At 47.3% G+C, this 24,834-nt stretch overlaps 1 protein-coding gene across 1 annotated transcript in view; it reads right to left on the minus strand.

The window, feature by feature from the left end:
• Positions 1 to 24,656: 24,656 nt before the first annotated feature.
• Positions 24,657 to 24,834, minus strand: part of KRT1 (keratin 1) — a 5,166-nt gene continuing 4,988 nt past the window's right edge. Inside the window, exon 10 of the mRNA XM_021713556.1 lies at positions 24,657 to 24,834. Coding sequence (XP_021569231.1) covers positions 24,657 to 24,834 — 178 coding nt within the window.

The raw sequence follows: 24,834 nt of genomic DNA on the forward strand, positions 1-24,834 counted from the left end.
AAATTAGCCCGAGTGTGGTGGCACACGCCTGCGGTGCCAGCTACTCAGGAGGCTGAGGCAGAAGGATCTCCTGAGCCGAGGAGGTCGAGGCTGTGGTGAACCATGATCATGCCACTGCACTCCAGCCTGGACAACAGCGTGAAAACCTGACTCATAAACAAACTACATATATATATTTTGAGCTCAAGTCCCAATTTCATTGTATTTTACTTAAATGACCTTGGATAATTCATAATCCTCTTTTTGCCTCAATTTCCTCATCCATAAAAAGTGAATAAGAAGAATATGGTTGTTGTGAAGACAGAACGGGATAATACTCATGTGCTATACACAGTTTCTAGGTAATAGCAGAAATTCCATAAATGCTATGTACCTTCCTGCACCTCCCACCCACCTAGTTTCTAATCCTGTCTCCTAACTACATGGCAGGGGCAGGCATGGCGATAGAGAACAGGGAAGGATCCCAGACATTTGACTTGCAGTAAAAGAATGCTGAAGGAAGCAAATTCACGTGTCTCCCTGTTTTTTTTTTCTTTTAATGTTTTTTTCCCTGATCTGGCTTATATAATTATAATCATGCAAACAAATCATTAACTAAAAGCTTTGGAGAGAGTTTCAATCCATAGCCAAGTATGTCATTATCTGGATATCTGAGCTACGCCCTCATGGTCCATTACTCCACCGTGACTGTGCCGAGGCCCTGCCAGCTTCAGCAGGGTCTTAGTCCCTCGGGAGGTAAGGAATAAGTGTAGATGGAGTCTCTGCCGTGTTTCGGGTCTGCACCAGGTCTGTAGACTGCACGTTTCCCCGCATTTTAACTCTGCTTTCATACCTCCCTTCTCTCCCTCCCTTCTCTCTACACTTGAACATCTGACCCTTCTAGACCCAGTTTCTGAAAGTCAACTTGAAGGAGAGTCCTGCTGCTCTCTTGGAATGTGGAGGGCGATTTAATACAACTTGGATATTATGTCATATGTTTTTAAAGTTTCACCTTTTACATAATCTCAATGTGCTTTCAGAGATCATATGCCTTGCCTCCTCTCAGGCAGGGAAATGGGAGCAAAGAATCTTGGTCTGGATGTGATTTTACCACTGACTTTTACTGTGCTCCTCAATCTCTTCATCTATAAAACAGGAATATTTATTGCAGATCGCCAATGTCCCACAAAGACATTGACCTGTGGGTGTAAAGGGTTTTAAGCTTTGATATCTCCTACCTGCTCTCACTTTTTCTTTCAACAAGCTACCAGCAAGTCCAAGATCCTAAGAGCTTCTGTGCACAGGTTTTCAAAATCACATCTATTGACTGGTGGAACAGAAGAACGAGCATTCAGTGTTAAACAGAGAAAGGGTTAACTGTTTAGCTGAGGGGCCAGGTATGGATGCTACCTGCAAATTCTCCAGTTGGGAATTCATCTCCTCTCTCCTGTACCCTGTAGTAGTATGTCTACCTCCCTCACAGCCTTCTGTCGCAATGAGCCATGCCCCCGGACTTCTACAAGGCACAGTCAGAGTCAGAGTCAGATTTTTCTTTGCCCAAACCTCCATCCCCTCAGCACAGAGCAGTCACTTGGGGATTAAGTCTACATTCCAAAAGCCGCTTCTGTGGTGTGGGCCTGAACTGCAGTGTTTTCCAGAGGTACGGGTATCAATTAGTGACACTCTGAGTCTTAATTCTTGGGGAGTTGTCTCAGGATTCTGTCACCCCCCCATCAGGATTTCCTACCCAGGTCAGGGAGCTCCGTCTCTCCTTCCCCAAGACTCGGTCAGGCAGAGCTGCCCAGTCCTCAAGCCGGGGGCTCACACTGCCTGGGAATGGAAGCCAAGAGTTTGGGTTTAAAAAACAAAATCAAAACAAACAAACCCAAAAGCCTCCTCTTCCAGCCCCTGCTGCTGTGGAAGGAGCCAAAGCCCACAGAGTCCAATAATGTCAAGAAAGAAGTTACAAACACAGAGAGGCTAGTCAGCAGGAGACTGGAAACAAGCTGTCCCGCAGCACGGCCCCAAGGGTAGTGGAGGCCTGGCCTCCGCACGCCCTGCAGACTTCAGTGTGTGCCATCAGAGCACCGTGTGAAGCTCCGGAGAATTCCGCAGCTCCACTGGCTCCCAGAGAGGGTGGGACAGGAGACTGCCGAGCTCCCAACAGGAGTGACTTGCCCAATGTCGCCCTCCAGGGCATCTCTTTGCCAATGGTTATTCAAAAATTGCTTACTCAGTCTGTAGTCCCAGCCTCCGACCCAGTTCCCCATTGAGGCCTGGGCTCCCCTCCTTTCTTATCTAACATCTTCTTTTTCAGTGATTTTTTTCTTCCAGTCAACCCCTTTTCTTACACGAGACCTGTGGCTGTTGATTTCCAGGTCTCCTGGCTAAACTGGTTGTGACTGAGAAACCGGCTGGCAGGCAGCCCGGTCCACCCTGCACATGAGGCACCGAATGTTCCCACTGTGCAGAACCCCGTACTGGAATGAGGAGATACCAGGATGTGCAAACCAGACCTCTCAGGAAAGCAGGGTGGCCTGCAGGGATCCTGCAGACCTGCCCCATGCACCGTAGGGGACCCACACTGCCGGTCAGACTAATGCAGCCTTCCAGGAAAGGTAGACTCCAGCCTAGCACCCAGCACAGAGCAAGTACTTGACAAATGTCACCTCCTTTCCCATTGCCGTGGCTGTCAACGTCCCATGCAGTTCTAATTTTCTAACTGGGCCCAGAAAATCTGACCCAGAAAATGGGAAGTTGCACATTCTCTCTGTGTTCTCGGTGGGGTCAGTCTCCAGCTAAATTAGCCATTTCATGTCACAAGCTACCTACGACTCGCTAGGGCCTGGGCCCTTTTTGCTACATGCAGTCTGGCAAACAATACTAGTGTGATGTGTGGCTGTGTGCTCCCCCCTACAACATGTCTTCATTCACACAGAAAGTGCCAGAAGGGCCCTCCAGGAAAAGCTCTTGCTGCTCCCAGTCCCAGGTTGCAGTTAAAGCATGCCCCTGGACCAAGTTCTCCTCCCAGTCTGGCTCCAATATTCTTACTTTATCCCTTCCTCATATGGCCACCCAAACTTGGAAGAACAAAGAAGTTGTCAAATGTTCCATCCCATCCTCATTGTGATTTTGGAAAAATGGAGTCACCATAATTATACCACTCACGCCTCCCTCACAGTTCAGAGAAGTCTCCAGGTTTTGCCAGATGTAATGCTGCCCCGTTCTAGCCCAACCCCTCCATCCTAGGGAGCCTTCCTACTAATTTGATATTGCATTGCTGCCGTGGATGGTGACCACTCGCTTTTGGCGCCTCCACCTGGACTCCTGCCATTTCTCTGGCAGCAGCCTGTGCTCAGTGCCCACAGGGAGCTCCATCGACATCCCCACCTTCCCTCCCACCCCTGCCCTGCTTCATCCTTCCCCGTCACTTAGAGCTGCCCCCATGCCCTTGTGAGCTCTTTTACTTCTTTTTTTTTAATTTTTAAATTTTATTTTAAAGATATGGGGTACAACTCAGGATTAAGTATACAAGTGGTCATCATACTGGTAAAGTTTGGGCCTCCCATTGGTCCACACTTTCCCTGATTTGAGATCAGGTACCCTTACTGATGCTGTGCCCCCCCCCCCAAGAAGTATCACGCTACTGCCAATCCCTTTCTTATAGCATTATGGTAAATGTTCAGGGTCCGCTTATGAGTGAGAACATAAGATACTCTGTTCTTTGTTTCTGTGATAGATCACTGATTATGATAGACTCTAAATCCATCCAAGTTGCTAAAAAGTCCATATGTTTGTCCTTCTTTGTGGCTGTGTAGTATTCCATTGTGTATTTTTTTACTTCTTTCAAGGCTTCCTGTAATAATTGTAAAAGGCAGGTGAGGAAACACCCCTCCCCCAAAAATGAGAGAGAGAATAAGCACGAAAACAAATTGAATTTTAGAAGACCAAATTTTAAGAGACTCCTGCTACTCAGCCTAGAAACAAAATTCGTAGGGGGGCTTTCAGACCTGTGGGTACCAGGATGCCATGTTTTGGAAGGAATGGCCAAAGACTTGATTCTCGATGAGTTGCTTGCTGCAGGGATTTTTACCAAGAAAAAAGAAAGGAACTGTTCACAATTCTTGGGACAGCTTTGTTTTTCCAACATCAAGCACCATGGATCTTCCCAATTCTTCCTTAAAAGCTTTTCCATTCTAAAAAAGCAAGCGAAAGCCTTGTTAATTAGGCAGCTAATGCTTCATAGAGCTGGTACAGTCATTCATTTGGGATGTGTTTCGTTTATGACATGAATTATATTTTTATGAGCCATGGGCACGCTTCACGGGCCATCAGCTATTCCAAGTTCATTTGTCCCTGTGTAGCGGTACTTTCATAAGGGAAGCTGTGTGATCAAATGGGAGGAGTATGTTTAGGAGGTAAAAGTCAAGTCCCTCTGCTGGACACCAACCGTGTCCCCCTGGCATGCTACCGCCCTCCTTTTCCTCACCCATGGGTTGAGGGACTTGAAAACCAACAGAAATGGGAAGCCCCTCAGATAAGGAGGCAGAGGACCCACATTCCATTTGCAGCCCTTGGCCATCAGACCCCAGAACCTGGGGCCAGCCCTCAGCCACTCTGTATCTTGGTTTTCTCATCTGTAAATGGAAGCCCTGGGCTACAACCATTCCCTTCAGTTCAGGCAGAAGTTTGTGCTTCAGAAGGACATAATAGCCAAAGCCCGGTAGAGTCTGGGAACAAAACGTGCAACGACCCTACTGCCAGATATTTTTTTACAAAGGGACAAAGGAAGAAATGGCAGTAGCAAAGCAAGCAGACAGAGGGAAGCCAGAGGGGAGGAGGATGGGCACACAGGTTCCCTTTAGCAGATGAGGAGGGCTTGACATCAGGCGGGAACTGAGAGCCTGCAGGGTTGGGTGGTCAGGGTCCCAGAGGCACAATAGCGCTGTATCTTGAGTAAGTGCCTGGGGGGGTGTTAATCTCTGCTTTTTCAAAGGAGCCTTGAGATGGAGGGGATCCATGAGCAGCTGTCTCTTGGAAATATTATCTCACTACCTCCCACAGCCGACCAAAGCAGCTCACACCCAGCTCTGCTGTTTCTCCTTTCATTCTTTCACTGTCTTTGGCACCAGCATACCCGGAGCCTGTCCGGAACGTCTCCTCCTCTTCTGGAGCGTCACGCAGGGAAAAGCTTTGAGAAAGTGTGTCTATCTGAGATGTGGAGATGCTTCCAGGTGTGCAAACTCTCCGGACTCTGTCCCCCACCTTGGGCAGAAGCCCCTTTGCTGCTTGTACCATTTGCCTTGACACCTGGCCTTGTCTGGGTTTGTGTGTTCAGCGCTGGGTCTCTCCCACGCAGAGCAAATGCCATCGATTCTCCAAGAAGATCCTTGATCTGTGTGGACTTGCCTCTCCCACCAGCCCTCCAGGTCAGCATTTCATCTGGTGCTTACACACTAGAACATATGTGCTGAGGGCTTCCCAGACCCCCCACTTTGGGGACTTCACTGGTACCTCTCTTTGAGGGCTTCCCGGATACCCCTCTTTGAGAGTTTCCCCAGTCCGTCTTCTGGAGAGCTTCCTGGGCCCCCCTCTTTGAGAGCAGGTCCCAGATAGCCACTCCCTCTGGTCAGGGCCTGTCCTCTGGAAACCCACCCATGTGTCCATGGAGTTAACTCAATATCCATACAATGGAAGGCCAAGATGGGGCCTGCACCTCTCTCTGTAGAAAATTTAACTCCGTGCCATTCACCACTAAGCAGAAATAATGCTTCTCTGGTAAGAAAAAGAGATGACAATGACAGAATTTTATGACGGGGATGTGGTGGCAGGCTTGTCTGGGCAAATCTGTAAAAGCAGATCTTTGCCAACATTTTCCACTGCCCCATTCCCTGAAGACACTAACCATCAGGGCACACATGGGAAGGGCTTTGCAGTGTCTGGTGTTCCTGGTTTCTGCTCAGGCCCCAGGGATGGAGACAATGGCAGGCAAGCCCACAGAAGGGGAGGGCTGCCGCAGAAGTGGCCGAGGGGAACCACAGCGGACAGGGTAGATTACCAGACTGAGTGTGAGGAAGAGAGACAGTCTCTCCCTCTTCCCTGGTCCCAGGGAGTCCACGTGTCTCAGACCAGAAAAGACAGGGAATCTAGGAGTCCTTGTCCTCTGCTCAATGTCTGAATAGAGCGCATAGCCTCCTTGGTGAGTCATTGTCAGGCACAGCAGGAAGCTGCTGAGGGCCTTGTGAAGACCTGGCTTCGGAAACCCTTGTCCTACTTTCTCTGGGGACACAGGCATAGACCCAGTCAGCAGTGCTTGGGACCGAACCCAGGTACAACTGGAACAAGAAGAGTCAATGGTGGGGCGTGCTCCTCCTGTCCTGTCATATCAACAGCCCTGGCCCTGTGCAGTAGGGGTAAGGAGCAAATCCAGGAGGCAGGCTGGAGAGCTGTCACCACATCATACAGGAGTCCCAGCCTCCCTGGGGAAGGAGGGCTCAGCAATGTGGAAGACTGGAGGACGGAGAGCTTGGTCTTCTGGGCACCAGGGGCTTTCCAGAGGAAGAAACCAAGGTGGCAGAGCCCAGGGAAGTGAGTCCACCTAGAAGGACAAGAGGGGCGTTGTAAGGATGCGGGGATAGTGGGCAGCCCGTCCTGCTGCGATCTCGAGTGCTGTGGGAAGGAGTCCTGGGATGTCAGTATCACATTCTCCAGCTCCCACGCCCTGGGATTTGATCTCTTGCTCAGAGCACCCCTTCTTCTGTGTTCCTTGTCTCACTTCCCCTCTTCCCTAGATTAACAGCCAGGAGATGAACCGAGCTGGGTGTCTGGGATTATGCTGTGTCTTCTTAACTGGTTTCTGCAAGAGAGTCCTACACTCCCAGGTCCTCTCTCGGTCCCACAGCCAGGTTGCCTGATGTCCTGGCCCTTCCTGGGGACAGCAGCTTCCCAAACCAAAGTGATAAACGGAACATCACAGGAGAACAGGGTGGCTGCTTAGGCAGTCCTGGAAAAGCAGACTTTGCCTTTGCCCTAAAACTTGGACCATCGTCTCCCAAGGGATGAGAGCAGTTTCCAGTGGTTCCTCTGAGAGCAGGATGAGGGGACACAGCCAGGTAGTGGAGGGGTGGGATTAGAGTAGACCTGATGAGGTTGGGAGGTGCTGAGGTTGGGAGGCGCCAGGTGGGGTTTCCTTGCCTGCCCGGGCAGACCAGCATCTCTTCAAAGGACGAGAGGGTGTGGCTCCCCATCACCCTCTGTGAAGAAGATGGAGGAAAACAGGGACAGAGAAGAAATCCTCTCAGGAGGGTGGGAGGCACAGCTGCCCTGCTGTAAACTGGGTGCTGGAAACCCCTGGCTCAAATGCTGGGCTGTTGAGCCTTCTGCCTCTGTCCCCATAGGTTTTCATTGCCCTCTGTCCCAGTGTCAAAAATGACTATGGTATCCTGAGAGAAAAGATTCTGAGGGATTCTCTGTTTAGGAAGAAAAGCTATGACAACCAATTGCCCTTGCATGGCACCTTGTCTTAAGCAAAGGCCATCGGTGCACGGGTTGAGGACATGGACCCATTCGGCACACCTGGGTGGAATCCCAGCTCACCACTTACTAGTTTCTTCACCTCAGAGGGGTTGCTTACCCTTCTGTGGCCTCCATTCCATGAGCTGAAACGTGTAGATGACAGCACAGTTAACACTTGCACAAGTCAGGGGTTGCAGTGAAGACCATGAGCAGTCGAAAATCCAAGTGTGACCTTTCCTCCCCCAAAACTCAACTGCTAATAGCCTACTGTTGACTGGAAACCTTCCCAATCACAAAAAGTTGATTAGCACATATTTTGTATGTTACATACGCTTTCACTGTATTCTTATAATATAGTAAGCTAGAGAAAAGGAGATGTGATTGAGGGAGAATCATAAGGAAGAGAAAAGATACGTAGAGTCCTGAATTATAGGAATGAGAGGAGACCCAAAAGAAATGGAATTTATTTACAAAAAAATTGTGTATTTATTCTTATATGTTTAAACTTCGGTTACCTTCAAAGTACTCTCCATTTGACGCAAAACACCTATCAAGATCCTTTTTCCACTGCTCAAAACCATTTTTGAACTTATCAATTTTGATGCCTTTCAGTGCTGCTGCCGTTTTCTGGTTCACCTCTTCCACGTCAGCAAAATGTTTCCCTTGGACGACTTTTTTCATCCAGGAAAACAGACAAACAAACAAACAAAAAGTCGCTTAAGCAAGAGCAAGTGAATAGGGAGAGTAGGGCATGAAAGTCATGACAGTTTTTGGCCCCAAACTGCTAAACACTCAGTGTGGGGGGGGCTGGTGCCCTCATAAGTCGCCCATCAGGAAATGGGCAAACATGTTGAAAGAGTTAATATCTGTCTGGGGAAGGGAGGTGCACACCTCATCAACAAAGGTAACTGCACAATGAATAATTGCATACCTAACCCTTAACTGTACCACACAATTTTAAAATTAAAATATATATATAATTTTTAAAAATCTCCAAAAAAAAACTTCACTGAAACTGAATGTGGCCTCTTACAACAAAGATAGCTGGTATATGATGCTGATGGGTTTCTAGAATACTTACCTAGCAGGGGAAGTCTGTACTACAAGGAACCTGCCCTCCAAAAGATGATTCTGGCTTTTTGGGTCTCCCCTCATATCTATGTCATCAGTTTCTGTCATCTGTTTACAAGGTGAATTGGGTCTGAAACCACAGGCCACTGCAGCTGCAGAGCTCAATCTATGGTACACGTCAAGCAACTTGGCTTTTTCTTGTAACATCATGACTCTTCTCTGCTTCTTGGGAGTGCTTCCAGCTTCACTAGAGGCACTTTTGATGGTCCTGTGTGTTTACTCATGGCATTGCTCTAAACATGATGAAAAATATGTGAAAGCCAAACATAACGAAAAGTGGGCAATAACTTTTAGAGATCACCTTTTACTATAATACACAATTTATTGGAGAGACAAACTGCTCATGCAGAGACGGCTAGTGTTTCACTGCAGTTTGCTTTTCTCCTTCTTTCTTTTCTTTCTTTTTTTTTTGAGTTGGAGTCTCACTCTGTCACCAGGCTGGAGTGCTGTGGCACGCTCCCAGCCACCGCAGCCTCGACCTGATGGGCTCTGGCGATCCTTCCGCCTCAGCCTTCCAAGTAGCCGGAACTACAGGCGTGCGCTACCATACCTGGCTAATTTTTTATTTATTGTCAAGATGAGGTCTCGCCAAGTTGCCCAGGTGGGTCTCGAACCCGCAGGTTCAGGCAATCCACTCACCTCGGCCTCCCAAAGTGCTGTGATTACAGGATGAGCCACTGAGCCTGGCCTTTTTTTTTTTTGGAATCTCATTCTGTTACCCAGGCTGGAGCACCGTCAGCACAATCACTGTTCACTGCAGCCTCAACCTCCGAATACCTGGGACTACAGTCATGCACCACCACACCCAGCTAATGTTTTTATTTTAATTTTTTAGAGACGAAGTCTCGTTTTATTGCCCAGACTGGTCCTAAACGCCTGGGTTCAAGCGATCCTCTTGTCTCTGCTTCCCAAAGTGCTAGGATTACAGGCGTGATCCACTGTACCTGGCCTCATGGCGTTTTAAGTGGACACTCACAATATATGAGCTCATTGTGATACCAACAAGTAGTGGCAATGAAATTCTTATGGTCGTACAGTATGCACTACAGTGAATTTTACGCAGGTATGGTTTAATAATGCATCTTTACATTGGCGTGCACTTTTGTCGACTTCAAATGGTGCTGTGTACAATCCGTGTGTAAGTTTCAATAAAGTTTAACTTTTCACAATAGATTTGCATATATTTTATGATAGTAAATGATAAAAAATAGACTAACATCAGTATATATTTTATGGATTCACAACATATCTTTTCTTAATTTTTCAACATTTCTAGGCTGTGAGTTCTTTTCAAATTGTCTCAAATCTCCAGAAACTTTTCTGATATATCATTGAAAAAAATCTTCATATAAAGGGATCGACACAGTTCAAATCTGTGTTGTTCAAAGATCAACTATATTACTTCAGAGATTGACTATGAAATAAATACACATGTGTGCTGGCATAATTGTGCACATAGCACAATTTCTAGCACAAAGCATATATTTCTCCTTTCACATTGTTTGTAGGCATTAGAGGAAATATCTAGACCAGGCATGTCCAACCCATAGCCCGTGAGCTACATGTGGCCCAGGATAGCTAGTCATGCGGCCCCACAAAATCTTTTAACACCGTGTGTTTTCTAGCATTTATTTTCTTCATGACCCCATGCATGGTTCCATTTTTGAAGTTCACAATCACGCCTTATTCATGACATCGCTTTTTGGCAGCACATACATTTGTGAGCAGCTGTTTTCAGTTATGAAGCACTTGAGGAGCAAAATTTGAACAAACATTTCTGACGAGCATCTTGAGAACTCACTAAGAATTGTGACCACTTCCATCAAATCAGACATTAGTTTTACAAAAACAAGGTCACATTTCTCACTAGTTTTATGTTGTTCTAATTTTTCTAAACTTTATAATGAAAATATTTTTAAAAGAAGTCTTATTATGTATAGACATGGACTATGTTACAAAACCTATATGCGGCCCAAGACAATTCCTCTTTACTCTGTGCAGCCCAGGGAAGCCAAAAGGTTGGACACCCCTGGTCTAGAACTTCCAATATTATGGTAATAAAATAAAATCAATGTAATCTCCTAGCCTGCATCTTGCCACCTGACTGTGCACCCCTTACCCGGGGCCTCCCAAGCCCAACTTTTGGTCTCTCCCTACCCTCCGAGGCCTCCTCCACCCCCTCCCCAGTCCTGGTCCCAGCCTGCTCCTTTCTGCTGACCATTCCTTACAAGGATAGTGGTAACGGATTTAGGCTATGAGCCCTCCCTCCATGGACGAGTGTTTCTTCGAAAAAGAGAAACCTAGAGTGCTTCAAGATCCACAGGAATGAAGGATGAGACCCCACCAAGGTCCCCAAGGAAACTGCCCCTCCCGCGTACCCCAGCTGCACAGCCGCTCAGTGGCCCTGCCCTGCCCCCACACTCAGGCAACTTCTCAAAGGAGAGCAGCAGGGGCGATGACCACTCCCTTCATGTAACTCTTTGGGTCACCCTCACATGTGTCACTGCACTTTGACAATCTCCTTTCAAAATAATTGGGGCAAATATGATCCCATTTCACACATGACCAAACTGAGCCTCTAAGAGAGTGAAAGAGACCTGCCCAAAATCACAAGATGAGTGATACAGCTCGTAGCTGCAGCGTCTCCAGACTCCACGTCCTTCCAGGAGCCTCACTTCCGCCCACTCCTTCCTCCTCCGCCTAATCCCCTGCTCCCAACACAGAGATTTCATGAGAGCGCTTTGCCTTCTGACACGCTCTCTACCCCACTCTGGCATCTGTCCTAACAGCTCAGAAACACGATAGAGACCACCCCACTGACGTCTCCATTTTTAAGATGGAGAAACCGAGTTCGGTGGCTTGTCAAGGTCTCCTGGCTGAAGGGTCGCAGAGCAGGCCCAGCACCATTGCTTCTCCATCGAGTCGTACCGGCCCAGCGGCATTGAATGTCGGAGCCAGGAGAGGCCTCAGGTAGACCAGAAACAGGGGCTTAATAAACACCGCAGTCAACACTCAATTACTCGTAATGATGGAAACGAGGAAGCAAGTAGGGTTTGTGTCCTGTAGAGGCTTCTAAATCTGTCACTGTCAGGCATCCCCCAGGGCTGCTAAGCATCCAACCAGCCACTCCTTTCTACTCAATGCCCTGCAGATGGCTTGGAAAGGGGCTAACAGGTTGGACACAGAGGCAAGATGGCCCAACCCTTGCTACATCAGACCCTCAGGAACCACAGCGTGGTGGCTGTCCCTCTATGGGGTGGGCTGCATTTACTCTGGTCCTGCCAGGTGTACACCCCTGCCTGGGTGGTATAAGGTTCCTGTCACACTGCCTTGCCTGGAAGCCTTATGTCATCACCATGGAAACCTTGTTTATCCATGATCAAGTCTAGAGAGGATTACTGAGGAGAAGGCAGCCAAAACCCAGACACTCCCCTTGGAGCCTGGTGGGGCTTCGCTAATCCCAAGCACACCCTAGCAGTCAGCATAGTGTGAATGAAGACACCCAAATGTTAATCTGTGGGTGCTCATAATGAATGGTTTCAACTACAGTCATCTCATTCTTCCTTTGGGGACACGGAGGTAGACATCATGTTCTCCACTTGTCTAGAATGTTCTTCCAGCTCCACCAGGTGTAGGACAAAAGGGACTCAACTGTGCTGGCATCGGGACAAACTTAAGACCAATAACAGAAAGGACTAACCAACTACTCCATTGCATTCTGAGCAGGAATGTGGAGAGTAAGGATGTAGGAGTTGTTGGATCTAGAAAGTTAAGCCAAGAACCTGCCCTGCCCCACCTTTTCACACCTTCCATATAATTGAGGCTAATTAGGGACCCAGTTCTAGGGGAGGGGGAAGATGGCCTCACTTCAGACGTTGTCTCATGCCACCTCTGCAGGCAGGTAACTACAAGCCAAAGTGGAGACTGCCTCACAGGCTCTTCTTCCCAGACAAGAATCCCCTTGCATCAGAACTGGTAACACTCCCAGTATCCCACCTCTTCCCCCATCACCATCCTCCGTCCTCCAAGACCCGATGTTCTCACCATCCTTTGTCCTCCAAGACCCGATATTCTCTCCTCCTGATTGACGACCCTGGCCTGATGTGGTCCCTCCCTCTCTATTCCTCCAAAGCGTATGTCTATCCAATTCATTGAACAACAGGAATTTACCAGTTACCTGCAGTGGGACACGCACTCTGCTGTGTCCTTGGGATGGATAGGTGAAGAAGATATAGTCATTGCCCTAAAGAAACTCACTATCCCATAGGCAAGAGAGACTCCAGCAAGGCAGCTAAGCAAAGGCACAGTGATGGTGTGAGAGCTGTGTGTTGGTAAATGTTTAACAACTGGCTCTCCAGGGAGGAGGGGGAAGCCTGGTTTTGTAGCATCTGCCCATTTCTGTGATGTAAATACACCTACCATGGCTGATCTCAAGCTGTCAACATGATGTTACTGAACACAGACTTAGGAAAAGAAGCACACGACTGGCTTTGATGAACTGGTATGAGACGGTATCATTAATGGAAAAATGACACAGGAGATGAGGAAGGCTTCCTGGAGGAGGACAAGTGAACTGGCTTTTAAAGGATGAATTAGAGTCTATACCTAGAAAAAAGGAGAATGGAGCTCCAGGAAGATGGAGAAGCACTTGCAAAGACCTAACAGCATAAAGATGTGTTAAAGTTTTCTATGCTGGGAGAACTCTCCCCCAGGCCTGACCCAGATGAGAAACCAATCGGCACACACCCTCCCAACAGTTGCCCATGAGAAGTGTCCCACATAGGCCAGGACCCTGATGACACTGCCACCTGCTTTCAACCTGCTTCCCCCTAGCTCACCCCACCAGATCCCAGCCTCTGTCCCACACACTCGCAGGAGAATCTTCTCAATGCCTATAGGTACCTGGGCAAGGGGCAGGTGTCCCAATGGGAAATCACACCAAGCAGGATTGTGCAAAGCAAGGTTGGATGTCCTTCTGTAGGTTTAATCATTTGTGTTCAATATTTGGTGACCTCAAAAGCTAGGTCTTAAAGAAAAGGTATGGCACCCAATCTTAAATCCAGAGGCCACTCCTCCCAGGGGCATAGCAGACACCACCTGTCCACGGCTGAACTGGCCTCACATGGCCTTTGTTCATGTCCTAGTGAAAATCAAGGCACAGTACTGAAGGTCAAGAGCCCCACAGCATCCCTAAGGAGGGCCCAGAGGCTAGGTCATCCTGACTAATTAATGAATCCTGAAATTAATTCCTCTGTCCAGTTCTCCTAGATCTTACCCTTGTGACACCTGCTTTCACCCCATGAGAAGTTCTCCACTGGTATAAGAATTATGTAACAGACTGCACTCCCCCCATCCAGACCCCCACTTTCAGGAAATGTTAACCCCCCGGAGTCTTGTATAAGGGATGTGATCCCAGGCCATACCAGTCCCTGTCCTCTCACCCTGCTGGATACTTGTCTCCCTAGAGATGGTCACTAAGTCCTCCTTCCAGCCCAGGATTAGTCAGACATACCTGCTCTATGTGGCTGGGTGAACTCAGCCTGCCAGAGGGAGCTCTCCCCATAAGCTCCCCCCCTCCCGTCATAGAAAACACCATCCTGGTAGGTGGCAAGACACCCACTAAAGCCAATAATGCTTGCTTTAGATCCTAGAGTGTGCTTTGCTAGGACAAGTTTCCTCACCTGAAACTAACCTGAGGGGCCCCAAATGAAGGTCCCCGTGTGCTTTTTCTTGAGGGATTTTTAACATATTTTGCTTGAAAGAATCAGAAAGAAATAAGACATGCCCCACCCACCTATTTGGACATCACAGAACTTTGGAACAGACAGACATGCATGCAGCTAACTATATGATTATGTTACAAATGCTGGGAATGTAGATGGGTCAGGTGGGATGGGAGAACAGAAGAATGCTGTTCTGTCCAGGGCGGGGGCTGGGATGGGCTTCCCAGAAGTTCTGGCATTTAACCGGACCTCGAAGAAAATGTTAGTGATCAGTATGAAAATTCATGCTAATAATTGTATCAACTTTCTGGTTATAGCTGCATTAGTCTGTATGTATATATGAAAAGAGTCTAGAATGAAAATGGAAACCTGATAGTTCTAAGTTGAGGTGAATTTCCAGTTCATTTTAATTTTATGTCATGGTATTACTATGCAGTGGTCGCAATTTTTAAAAGTGAGGATGAAAAATACATCCTAGCAATTTCATTTTGACTATTTTCCATCCCTCCCCTTTCAACATCCCCATGAAATGCCTGCAAGATATAGACCCTTCATGCTGGAAGGTTTCTAAAGCGGTGGTGTGTGCCTATAATCCCAGCTACTTGGGAGGTTGAGGCAGAAGGACCACTTGAGCCCAGGAGTTTGAGACCAGCCTGGACAACATTGCAAGGCCTCTCCATCTCAAAAAAATAAAAAAGAACTACATGGCAATGGGGTGAGAGGAGGGTGGCCAACCTCTCTTTCATGGCAGACCCCACCGGCTAGCATCCCACTGGGCTCACAACAGGACTTAAGCAAAATTGAACTAAACCATAAACAATCCATGCTCAAGGACTGAACTCCAACATTTCTTTTTTTATTTGTTTGTTTTTGTTCTTTTCGTTTTGGTTTTTTTATATTAAATTTGTAGGGTACAATTCAGGATTAGGTAGATAAGTGGTCATTGTACAGGTAAAGTTTAGGCCTCTCTTTTGTCCCTGCTTTGCCTAGTTTAAGATCAGATACCCTTACTGATGTTATATGCCCTCCTTCTTCCCTCTCCTGGCAGTATCCCACTACTGCCAATTCCTTTCTTATAGTATTATGATAAATGTTCAGGATCTACTTATAAGTGAGAGCATGAGGTATTCAGTTCTTGGTTTCTGTGATAGATCACTGAGTATGATAGACTCTAAATCCATCCAAGTTGCTGTGAAGTTTATAATTTTGTCCTTCTTTATGGCTGCATAATATTTCATCATGTAAATGTACCACATTTTTATCATCCGTCTACTTTTGAGGGGCAGCACAGCTGGTTCCATGTTTTTGCTATTGTGAATAATGCTGCAATAAACATACGTATGCAGGTATGTTTTTCAAAGAGTGATTTGAGTTCCTTCAGGTATATTCCCAGCAGGGGGTTGCAGGGTTGTATAGAAGGTTGATTTTTAGATATTTTAGGAATTGCCACAGTATTTTCCACAGAGGTTGTACTAGTTTACACTCCCACCAACAGTGTAGAAACATTCCCTTTTCCCCGCATTCTCTCCAGCATCTGTTGTTTTTCGAGTTATTGATGATGGCTGTCCTGACTGGAGTTAGGTGGTATCTCAGTGTGGTTTTAATTTGCATTTCTTTTTTTTTTTTTGAGTTGGAGTCTCACTCTGTCGCCCAGACTGGAGTGCAGTGGCCGCTCCCGGCCACCACAGCCTCGACCTGCTGGGCTCCGGCGATCCTTCCGCCTCAGCCTTCCAAGTAGTCGGAATTACAGGCATGCGCTACCACGCCCAGCTGATTTTTTGATTTATTGTAGAGATGAGGTCTCGCTGCCCAGGCGGGTCTCAAACCCGCAGGCTCAGGCAATCCACTCACTTCAGCCTCCCAAAGGCGCGGGATTACAGGTTGAGTCACTGAGCCCGGCTTTAATTTGCATTTCTTTGATGATTAGTGACCCTAGCACTTTTTCAGGTATCTGTTGGCTGCTTGTACGTCTTCTTTTGAGAATTGTTTATTCATGTCCTTTGCCCACTTTTTAGCATTTCTTAACGGACAAACAAAAATGTTCTTTAGAACACCCATGGAATCAGCTAAAACCCAAGCCAAACCGTCATGCTCTTTTGAGTAACTGGCCAAAATATTCTGGATGTTGAGTTGGAGAATCTTGGGGAGAGAAAAGAGAGGAAGAAAAATCTAGAGGATTTGGGAAAAGAATAGAGAAAAGTGGCAGCCATGGGTCTTCAGCTGGGAAAGCCACAACATCCTGAGCAGGAGTTGAATGACTTCTGGAGTGTCCCTGCCTGGGGAAAATCCCTTCACTCGTGTGTCTCTCATAGAGATGAACCCATCTCTCAATGGGGCAGGGTGTAAGTTCCTCTATAGATTGACCCCAGTGAATTCCAAGCAGGAAGACGCCTGACCCTCTTAACCACACAACTACAGAGTGGTTCCCCTTCAGAGCTAGCGGCCACCTTGTCCCACCCTCAGCCACCTTCTGTGATCTCATTTCAAGTCCCTTCTCTGCTCCAGTCTGGCCTCTGAGCTCACGTTAGCTTTTCAGTGGGTCACCTGAACTTTCAAAATGCTCAGGACTTAGCACCACACTCAGGGGTAAGACTATCTTCCCGTTGTCTGAGACTGTATCAAGAAAGAGTGTTAGCTGTTTCCTTTACAGCCAGCGAACAGAACCAAGAAAAAATTTCTTTCTTTCTATTACTCCCAAGAGGCTTTCCAAAAGATCCAAATTGCATAATCTTCACTCTCACCTCTCTCCACCCCCATCCACCCCCCACGCCAGAGCTGCAGTCTTTCGGTGACCAGCACTGGTCCCATCACTGCGTGCAGAGGAACGTTTGTACCAGCAGAGGACACTCCACACTGCCTAGACAGAACAGGCAGGGCCTATTGACAGATTGGAAACTGGGCAGGGTCACCTGGGAGGGGTGGGAATAACCCTGCTTGAACCTGGGAAGGTCGCAAGTTGACTAAGATGGCGCCATTTTTCTGATAATGGATTGGCAGGGAGCGCCAGGTTCCCTCCAGCAGATGTGGGAGGGGCCAACACAGTGACACAGAGCTTCCAGGGCATCCTAGTAGCCATCCTTTCATTACACAGCTAAATTTGCTGGCACCATCCAAATGTCTCATGGGCATCTTTACTCTCCCTTTCATCCAGCACAAGGCTCCAGCCACCTGCTGTTCTGGAGGCAACCCCATAGATCACATTTCTGGCCCCCACCTGTAGTCAGCCTATTAGTCATGCCTTCTTCTCCAAGGAAGGGACCTGGAGTGTCCACTTCATGCCTGTCGCTCGCCCAAAGCTTGACCATATTTCTAGGTTCTTCTCAACTTGTGGCTCCTCCACGACTCACGTTGGCTTCCTGGCTGCTTCTTGAAATGTGCTCCCTGCTTGGTTTCTAAGACACCATGTCCTCTCACGTTTCCCCATCTTCATTGACGGCTCCTTTATTCGCATGGCTGATTCCCCTTCTTCTGTCTAATCCTTAAGTAGAAGTTCTCTTCTTGAGTTCTCTCTCTCTCTCTCTCATAAATTAATGGCAAATGAAACAGAAACTAATGGAAACTAATGCACAGTTCAGGGGTTCACATAAGGGTTTCCACAACCCTTCCTCCCAACACACACACACACACACACACACACACACACACACACACACACACACACACGTACAGTTGAAAATATGCACTTCTTGGGCTGGGCACAGTGGTTCTCGCCTCTAAGTCCAGCACTGTGGGAGGCTGAGGTGGGAAGTTTGTTGGAGTCCAGGAGTTCGAGATTAGCCTGGACAACATAGTGAGACCTTGTCTCTACAAAAAATTGTCTGTGCAGTGCATGCCTATAGTCCCAGCTACTTAGGAGGCTAAGGAGGAAGGATTGCCTGAGCCCAGGAGGTTGAGGCTGTGGTGCACCATGATCATGCCACTGCACTTCAGCCTAGGTGAAAGAGTGAATCCCCTGACTCAAAAAAAAGAAAGAAAAATAAAATTAGCATCTCATAGTCTCCCTGGATGCTCTAAAAATCTGCCCAGCCACAATATGGCAATACTGCCTAGGGGCCTTTTGGAAATTTGTGGGTGCATCCTTTTCCTGTCACTGTGACCTGGGAAGTTATTACTGACATTTTATGATCAGAATTCAGATGATGTTGGACCTCTTGTCCCACTTCTGAATGTCCCACGATGTCTAATGGTTGATCCCAGTACCCAACTCCATGTCACACACAGAGGCAATGTGTTTTAGCACCGTTTTCAGATATACTGAGTTCTGAGGAATGCAGCCACTGTGTAACCAGAAGATTGCCTTGCTTTTCACCAGACACTGACAGAAGTTTTCTACCTTTTTGGAAAATTGTATCATCAGTAGCAAAGATACCTGGAGTACTTAAGTTGTCCGTAGATATCTCAGCATCTGCCTGCATCTGCAGCAATGGGTGCATGGGGATTCTACCCAGAGGTGCATACATCTGGCTGCTTCATTATGCCTTCAGTGCAGGCCCGCCAGAGATCTCACCAAGTGAAATATGCATGATAGCATACCATTTTTTCCTTTTGTATTTGCTTTATATTATAGTTGAGACATTGTGTTGATTTTTTAAAATTAAGTGTGCTCATAAAATATTTATGCTTTTTCTTTTCTAATAGTAAACAGCTTTGCTTTAGTTTTTTGCTATGGGACAAGAAGTAATAAGACTGATATCTGGAGGATTGCTAGCCTAAAGAAAGAATATTCTTTTTCAAAAGGAATTTTTATCACTGTTCATAAAGTCCCTGTTAAAATTTTTACAGCTGTCTTTGATAGAATTGGGCAGTTAAGTAAGACTTCTGCATGATTCTTCCAAGGGATCCCCAGAATGTCCCCATTCCCATGATGTCTTTCCTGGACTTTCTGGAATTCCAAGAAATACCGCAGGTGCCAGTTCAAGATCATTTTTGGAATCCTCTCTCCCAAAGTGCAAGGGAACAGCTCCTGTGGCCAGTGGGAAGAAGCAGCGATGGAGGGGCCCAGCTGGGTTAGGATCAGAGAGGCAAGGGGTCCAGAAAGAGTGGCTGGATTCTGCTGTGCTCCCAAGGATACTCATCGATTGTCCTAGGTCTGGAATTGTGGAGAAAGAGGCAGTTGGTGTGTGGTGGCAGGGGAAAGTGGGAAGTTCATTCTTCTTTGGAGTTAGATGAATCCCAAAACTCTAGTAAAGAAGCGGCTATGTAAGAACAACACAATTATGGAAGAAAACTTTGACCAGTTATGGAAGGAAGATGGGTCACTGAACTGGTAGCTGCAATGTTGTAACCATTCAAGGAAGAAGAATGACTCAGAGGGGGCCCCATGACACAGTCAGCCAACTGGTTGAAGGCAGAAGTGTGTCCTTCTAGCAGCAACATGATGGGGGAGATGCTTGGATTGAGATCCAAGGAGAGGAGGTGTCTACATATATCTTAAAGTAAGGACGACATGCAGAAATGGGGTCACAAGTTGCAGCATATGGTCATAAATTCCACCAGATTCCAGAAAGTTTATCTGCTGAAGAACGTGCAATTCAGATTCCAACTGGGTGACATGGTCAAGACTTCTGGGGTGGGAAGGCCAGAGTGGTGGGACATCTGGAACAGAATAGATACATATACACATTTTTGCTTGCATGTACATAGATACCTTTTAAAGGACACCCAAGAAGCCGAGGACAGTGGTTGCCACAGAGACAGGGAATTCAGTAGTAGGATAAGAGAATTTGTACCACACAGTTGTGCTCATGGATATTCCTCCTGGTGAATGTTATTACTAGGATAAGCACCAAGCAACAAATCCACAGTAGACCCACCTAAGGAAGGAATATTAGAGTCTAAGATTTTGAGAGGTCACTGGGAGGTCATCACTAGATCAGGGGACTTCATAATCTTTGTTGGACAGCTCCTGGAAAGTTGACTAGTCTTGTGTCTGTTAAACTTCCTCTGTCTGAGCAAGTTTCCCACATGTGTTGTTTCTCCCATTGGAGAGTTCCATAATTCTCCTGCCACCCCTTCTTCCTGAGTTGTCTGATGATCTACTTTGCCTTCCAAATTCTGATGACTCTTTAGTTTATGTCTGCAGCCCCATGCCTTACATGAATAGAGTAGACGTACCAGTTAATGAACACTTCCCCACAAGCCCTCTTGCAATATTCTCTGCTATCACCCGAGCCAGGAATCTGGAAGTTTCTGTCAACTCTTTTCTTGGCATCATCCCACCCCATCCTACATCCAATCCGTCACCAAGCCCTGATGATTTGACTCCTATCTCTGGAGTGCAGATACTCATTTCTGGCCACTCACCCACCTCTAAGGACTTGAACTAAACTGCAAGCCCCAACCATTTTTTGCCATCACCTTTGCAATTGTCTCCTAAGTCTTCCTTCCTCCAATATAGGCCTCTCCAAGCTTCCCTGGGTGATCCTTCTAAAACACCAAACTGAACATGTCACTCTTCTACGAAATCCATTGACTAGCTCCTCCTCACCTAGGACAGTTATTTCAGCCCTACATTCTTGAAGAGAAAAAGTCATTTCCATGAGATCTCCAATAAGCAGATGAGATTTTTTAGAGAATATTCGGGAACAAGTTGTGGTCGCTATCCAATTCCTATTTCCATAGCAGTGAGACCAATCCACTTCTCTCCCACTGGCCCAGTTCACAGAGGTCATAAGCCAACAAGTCCCGAAACCCCATCTGAGACCTTCCAACCCACAAACCAGAGTCCAGACTCCATCAAATGCCTACACAACCCTTCTTGGTTAGATCTGGATGGCTTTTCAGTCTCATTTTTTGCCACAAATTCCATGCTCCTTCACAGGCTCAAATGCCTCATGCAATCAATCCCACTCTTCCATGTTTTTATCTATATTATTCCCTCTGCCTTGAACACCCTTGTCTGCCTGAAAAACTCCTATTCATTCTTTAAAACTCTCCCAAGCATCATTTTTTATCACTCTTACTTGTGGATGTACCATCTCTCTCCCTTGTTTGTATTTTCTCACATTGCATGAGTCATGTGCACTGCAATGACATGTTTACACAGTCCCCACCCCTAAGTTTCTAAGCTCTCTGAAAGCAAGAACTCGATCTCACTTATCCTCATGTCACTATTGTCTAGTTCCTAATCTATAGTATTTGTGCAGAAAACTTTTTTTTTTTAACAGAACCAGCTCTAGATTTTTCCTTTATTGTCTTTCTAATAGTGACGTGTTTGGGCACTAGATCTTATTCCATTTTATTCTTCATCATATACTGACTTACACAGGGTTTTTATTTCATCCTTGTAACTTCACAAGTTTCACATCCTTGTAACTTCACCAGTTTCATTGTGAATTATATTTTCTCTGTTTCATGATTTTGTCCAGAAAATCCAAGTCCAAACAAGATGAATAGGAGCATCCCCAGTACTGAAATGTGACTAGATAAAGTTGTAACCTAAGAAAGACTCTAGAAAATGTGGGTCAGTGTACAAGAATACACGCTATTCATTCAACAGTGTCCATGGGGGAAAGATACTATCTCTGTTGGCCTCAGAGGTCAACTCTTCTGTGGGGGAGGTAAATGTCTTCCTCAAGGCTACCTAACTCCCCTGGCTCTCCATCCACAGCACCCAGCCACCTTTTGTCACTGTTTTAGTTTCCCAGTTACCTGGATAACAAGGTGGGGAGGCTCTGGCATTTGTGTCACTGAAAATATGGATTTCCCCAGAAGCTGACACATGGACCTTCTGGCTGACACACCAATCCCTTGTATGTTTGTTTCATGTAAGTCAGTCCTCAGGAGCAGATTCCACTTTGGGTCCTCTAACAAAATGGCTCTCATGTCCCTGCAGAGGTGTCACCAGGCCGCAGTGACCACGCCCATGTACACCCTCCCTGGTGGCTCTGAGCAGCTAGCTACCCTCTGCTTTCTTTTTCTGTCATTCCCTTTTAATGTCATTTAGCGACTTCTGTATGACACATTTGCAATTAACAAAGCATTTTCACATTATATTTTTCATCCTCTTGATGTCTACAGACAAATAGTCTCATTCCCATTTCACCTATAAGACTACGGAGGCCCAGGGTGGGCGGATCTCCAATAAGCAGTGACTCATCCAAGGATCTACACAGCCTATGATCTGTGGATGATTTTTCTTCACCTGCCCTTTAAACATCACAGTGGACTAAACCCTTGTGCTCTGAATCAAAGTTCCTAGTTCTTTTTATTCTACCACATCACATCAGTCCCAGTAGAAACAGGTCTGGTGAAGGTCCCGGTAGAAGCAGGTCTGGCCAAACCCATGGCTAGAGTCACCCCAAAATTGACAGCAGGTGAATTCCCCAAGAAAGTACCCCAAACCATCCCAAGATGAGATCAGTCGAGATTCCACATAAATGCCAGGTTGAGATCTGTCCAAAGTATTGATTAGGGGAACTCAGGTACAGGGGGCTGCAGCATCCTCGTGGCGGACTGTGAGGCAAGAGGTGTTCCACCTGGGTGTGTCTGCAGTGAGGGTGCAGGTGATGGAGTTCACATAAGGGTTGAAGGAATTTGGCTCAGGACAAGAGCTAGTTTCAATGTGTTTAGCAAAAAAGGTTGACTTCTCAGTGTTGCTGAACAAAACCTTAAACAGCTTTGTCAGTGTCTAAAAATGTCCGCAGCTTGGTTTGGGTTCAAACCTACAGAGGAAAACATGCAGCTGGAGAGGTCAAGAGTGGTCTGGCACTCTGTGCTTTTTGGTCAGGACACAGAAAGAAAGCCGGGGGAGTACCTGGGAGACCCTGCAGAAGGGATGACGGAGAAGACGTGGCCCAAATTGCTTTCACATAATACTCCTGTGATCTAAAACCTCCATCTTCCACTTAGCCCTGCCTGACCCTGTAGCTATGAAGACTTTTTCTAAATGGAAGCTCAGAAAATTATCCTCAGAGGAGTTGACTAACTTTTTCACAGTCATGGAACCACTGGGAAGCTGATGTTTCCTTGTTCCTTTGCACAAATGTCTACTGAGCTGTGGGGAGGCCAGTGAGTAATGTCACATTAGCCAGACCATTATCGTCATCATCACCATCACCACTGTCATTAAAACGGGCACTTTTGAGTGCCTCTGTGTGTTCAGCCCTGGGTATTCATCATCTTATTCAATCCTCACAGTAACTACCACAAGAAAGGGCTTTTATCCCCATTCTAGAAATGCTTAAACTGAGGTGCAGTGAGGTCTATACTGCACACATTATCACAGACTTGTAAATAGTGATGGTAAGATTCAAACCCAAGCATACCCAAAGTTGACCACGTGCTTCCAACCCCAAAGTGATCCTGTTGTACTGCTTCCCAAATACAAGCAATGTGTCAGCAAGAGAACTTTCTAGATTAGGCAAAGCTCTGGATGGTGGCCCAAGAGAGTGAGGAAATGGAATGTCCAGCTCACTGAGACCACTCTTAGTTCTGGAAACCCCTAAGTCAAAGTCTGTAGTCTGGCTGGAATAGCTGTGAACCCTGTGGCACCCATGCCCTCATCGCTGGCTGTTCCACACAACCAGTGGAACAGAATTACTTTCCCATGCAACACTTTCCCATCTTCCCAGTGCCAAACCCCTCCTTCCCAACCTGCTTGCCCACTGTCCTTTTCGAGAAAGCCTCCTCAGATGAGTAAAACCTGCCACACTCACGTCTCCGTCTCTCCGTGACATCCCCACACTCTGGGAGGCAGCTGGTTCTGTGACTCGCGGCCTGGTCACCCTCCATGTCCTGCTCAGGTTCCTGCACTCCCACATGCCAGGTGGCTCTAGAGTCTTTCACACCCACAAACCACACCCGGCCGGGATAGACAGTGCCATAAACGAAGGAGACTGAGGCTCATGGATCATTTCAAATGCAGTTTATTGCAGCAAAACCGGGAAACGGGGACTTGGCAACCTCTCCACAAAAGACAAACAACTCGCTCACACTTTATGTGCCAAACCAAAGTGGCGCCGAGGACACCGGGGAGCTGTCCAGCGCGGGCGCTCTCTGCGGGGCAAGAAGCCCCGGCTCGCACCGGTTCTGCTCCGGCTGGCTTGGGAGGTGCTTTGAAATGTCAGGTGTGTCGTGGTAACTGCTGGACTGTTTCTCGGGGAAGGCACAAAGCAGGGTCATAGCTGGGGGACTGAGGCGGCCCCCGATCCGGAAACTTTGTTGGAAAGCAGCAAAGGAAAGAGACAGCTGGGGGGCGGGGTGAGCCCGTGCGACTGACCCTAGCCCTTCCTCCAGGGACCCCGGGACGGTGGGTCCTGATCTTGCCACGGAGGAGCGAGCCAGAGCTAACGGGACGCAGACACCGCTCTATCTGACTTCTCGGGAGTAAGTGCTGGAATTAAACTTCACACCGGAGCTGCTGCCGGAGGACTTGACGGCCCCGGAGCTCGAACCCCGGCCTCCCGAGGAGCCCCCGGAGCTGCCGCCGCCGGAACCCCGGCCGCCAGAGGTGCTGCCGCCACCCCCTCCAGAGCCACCTCGGTGG

This window comes from Carlito syrichta, unplaced genomic scaffold, assembly GCF_000164805.1.
Source record: "Carlito syrichta isolate Samal-C Ts95f unplaced genomic scaffold, Tarsius_syrichta-2.0.1 Scaffold304602, whole genome shotgun sequence".
In the NCBI taxonomy this organism is placed as follows: domain Eukaryota; kingdom Metazoa; phylum Chordata; class Mammalia; order Primates; family Tarsiidae; genus Carlito; species Carlito syrichta.